At 44.8% G+C, this 2,500-nt stretch overlaps 1 protein-coding gene across 1 annotated transcript in view; it reads right to left on the bottom strand.

The window, feature by feature from the left end:
• LOC122263201 (uncharacterized) overlaps positions 1-2,500 on the bottom strand; it is an 11,064-nt gene that overhangs the window by 4,284 nt on the left and 4,280 nt on the right. The window contains exons 2-3 of the mRNA XM_043031562.2: positions 871-1,076; positions 304-540 (exon numbers count right to left, since the gene is read on the bottom strand). Of these exons, the coding sequence (XP_042887496.1) occupies positions 304-540; positions 871-1,076 (443 nt within the window). The remainder of the gene's footprint in view (positions 1-303; positions 541-870; positions 1,077-2,500) is intronic.

The raw sequence follows: 2,500 nt of genomic DNA, 5'->3' as shown, positions 1-2,500 counted from the left end.
AGCCTTACCGTGGGAACACCACGGTATGAATGAAATCAGTTAATTGTGATAGGTTACAGTCTGTGTTATTGTATATATTGTGAGGGTTTGTTAACACTAAAGTCTGTAAAAGGGGAATATTGAAAGACGGAAAACCGATTAGAGTGAGCCATGTTACTGGAGGATTGATAATCATAAGTGACGCCGACACACGCAATCACACACACACACACACACACACACACACACACACACACACACACACACACATAACGCAGCACATAAAAAGAGAACACCAGCTTCCTCTCATAGTGCAGAACTCACGTAAGTCTTGACGTTGAGATCAAAAGCAACGAAGACGACGGTGTTCAGCTGCTCGAAGGACCCCCCACGGGCCGTCTCGTGCATGAAGTGCCTCGCTACCTCCAGCAGAGCAGCCACGCCCGCGCCGTTGTCTTCCAGGGGCGAGCTTTGAAGAGGGGTGTCGTAGTCTGCCCCTACTACCACTACAGGCCCGCCCACCGTTCCCGCCGCCACGCCTACAATGTTCTCGCCTGTCACCTAAGAAAAGAAAGAAAACTTAAATCTCTCCTCTCTCTCTCTCTCTCTCTCTCTCTCTCTCTCTCTCTCTCTCTCTCTCTCTCTCTCTCTCTCTCTCTCTCTCTCTCTTATTATAGCCACTGTTAATGTCCAGCAGTTCCAATAGAGTATGATAAATCGAGCGTAGAACAGCAAGATCATTCCAATGGCAATCCCTACGCCAAAGCTTTACAGAATAGGGTTACCGGATATTTGCGTTGCACCAACAGGAAGACCAATCAGCGCGCCGAGGACTAATTCAACGGGGTCGCCACTTTATCAACGTGAAAACTTTTCCGCGCGAAATCTCACCGTTCGCTCTTCATACAGGGGCTTGAGGACAGTGTTGAAGGTTTGGCTATGAACGTTGAGGCCGAGCTCACGAAACTTGTCCTTGATGTAGCGTCGCGCCTCCAACCGCGGCTCGTCGGTCGCTGCCATAGGGTTCCTCACGCCGTCGAAGTGCTCCAGGTGCGCCTGTAGCTGCGTCTCCTGCGCCGAGTCAGGAGCTACGACGCCTGGAAGGGAAGGCAGGGTTACGGAGCAGAACGGCCATTTCAGCTGTGTGGGTGCGGGCCTCTCTGGGTCCCTGTGCAGCCTGCAGCCTTCATGACTGACATCAGGTTACACATGTATATATATATATATATATATATATATATATATATATATATATATATATATATATATATATATATATATACGAATGTATATGTGTATATATAATTGTATAGATACACATATACATAAATATATATATATATATATATATATATATATATATATATATATATATATATATATATGTATGTATGTATGTATGTATGCATATACACACTGTATGTGCAAGGGGGTTTGTGTGTGTGTGTGTGTGGTTACACACACACACACACACACACACATATATATATATATATATGCGTGTGTGTGTGTGTGTGTGTTCATATATATATATATAAATATATACATAGACAATAACAGTTGTACCATAAAGACATAAAGAGTGCGAGAGAGTAGAATGACTAAGTGTACCAAAAAGCTGCTTCTTGGAACCGCTCGTGTAAACAGCGCCATGCGTAGCTGGCAGTCTGACGTCACCAAGGCGAGCCATCTGCTGGACAGTGGACACCGCCATGGCAATGAAATGGCGAAGAGGGAGGGTTGTGGGAGCGAGGGTATCAACAACAATGGCATGCATATCCCGAAAGCCTCAATTGTTGTTCTGTTTCCGTGTCACGATAACGTCATTAGCAGGAAGTCGTGACGACACCAGCTTGAAAATACAATATCAGGGTCGAGCACGTAGATTTGTGTTATAACCTTGGCTTTGCATATAATTCAAATGTTTATTCATTTATATTTTAAACGGATTATCTACAGGTTGAAAGACGAACAGGCCCACTAATCATTCATAAGCTCTTTTAATACTTCCGCTATTCAAATTGGCGATAAAAACGCCAGTGAAACAAAAATATCCATTATATTATTAAAACTCCCATCGTTTCTGGTTATACAGCATTGGGCATCAATTCCTTTCAGAGTGATGCAACGTGAAGGCATACATTGACGAGCAAGAGTTAGAGTTCACGATCCGACGACAGCGCAGGCGGTGTGTGTGGCGAGGGCGGTGTATAAACAACGACCCGGGGCGGCATTTACGCCAGGCTAGGATGTTCAACAGGAAGATGTCATCATGCGGGTAAATACCGGAGGGCGGAGTCCCGTGGCAAACACAAGGTCCCGGACTCTCGTTCGTTACCTGACGATCTCTAATGAAATATCTCTGAACCATTTTATTTTTTTTCCGGGCGGAGATGTCGCCGCTGGGCTGAGGAGTAGGACAGTCGTAAGACAGATAATGGTATCAATAGCTTACGTGCATAAATCTGTAGTGCATTTTGGCACGGAGTATTCACAGTGTCAGTCATACGGACTATAACTT

This window comes from Penaeus japonicus, unplaced genomic scaffold (genome assembly GCF_977035675.1).
Source record: "Penaeus japonicus unplaced genomic scaffold, GWHDUDI00000001_assembly GWHDUDI00000004, whole genome shotgun sequence".
NCBI lineage: Eukaryota > Metazoa > Arthropoda > Malacostraca > Decapoda > Penaeidae > Penaeus > Penaeus japonicus.
The sequence above is the reverse complement of the archived record's forward strand: the minus strand, read 5'-3'. Positions and strand labels throughout refer to the sequence as shown.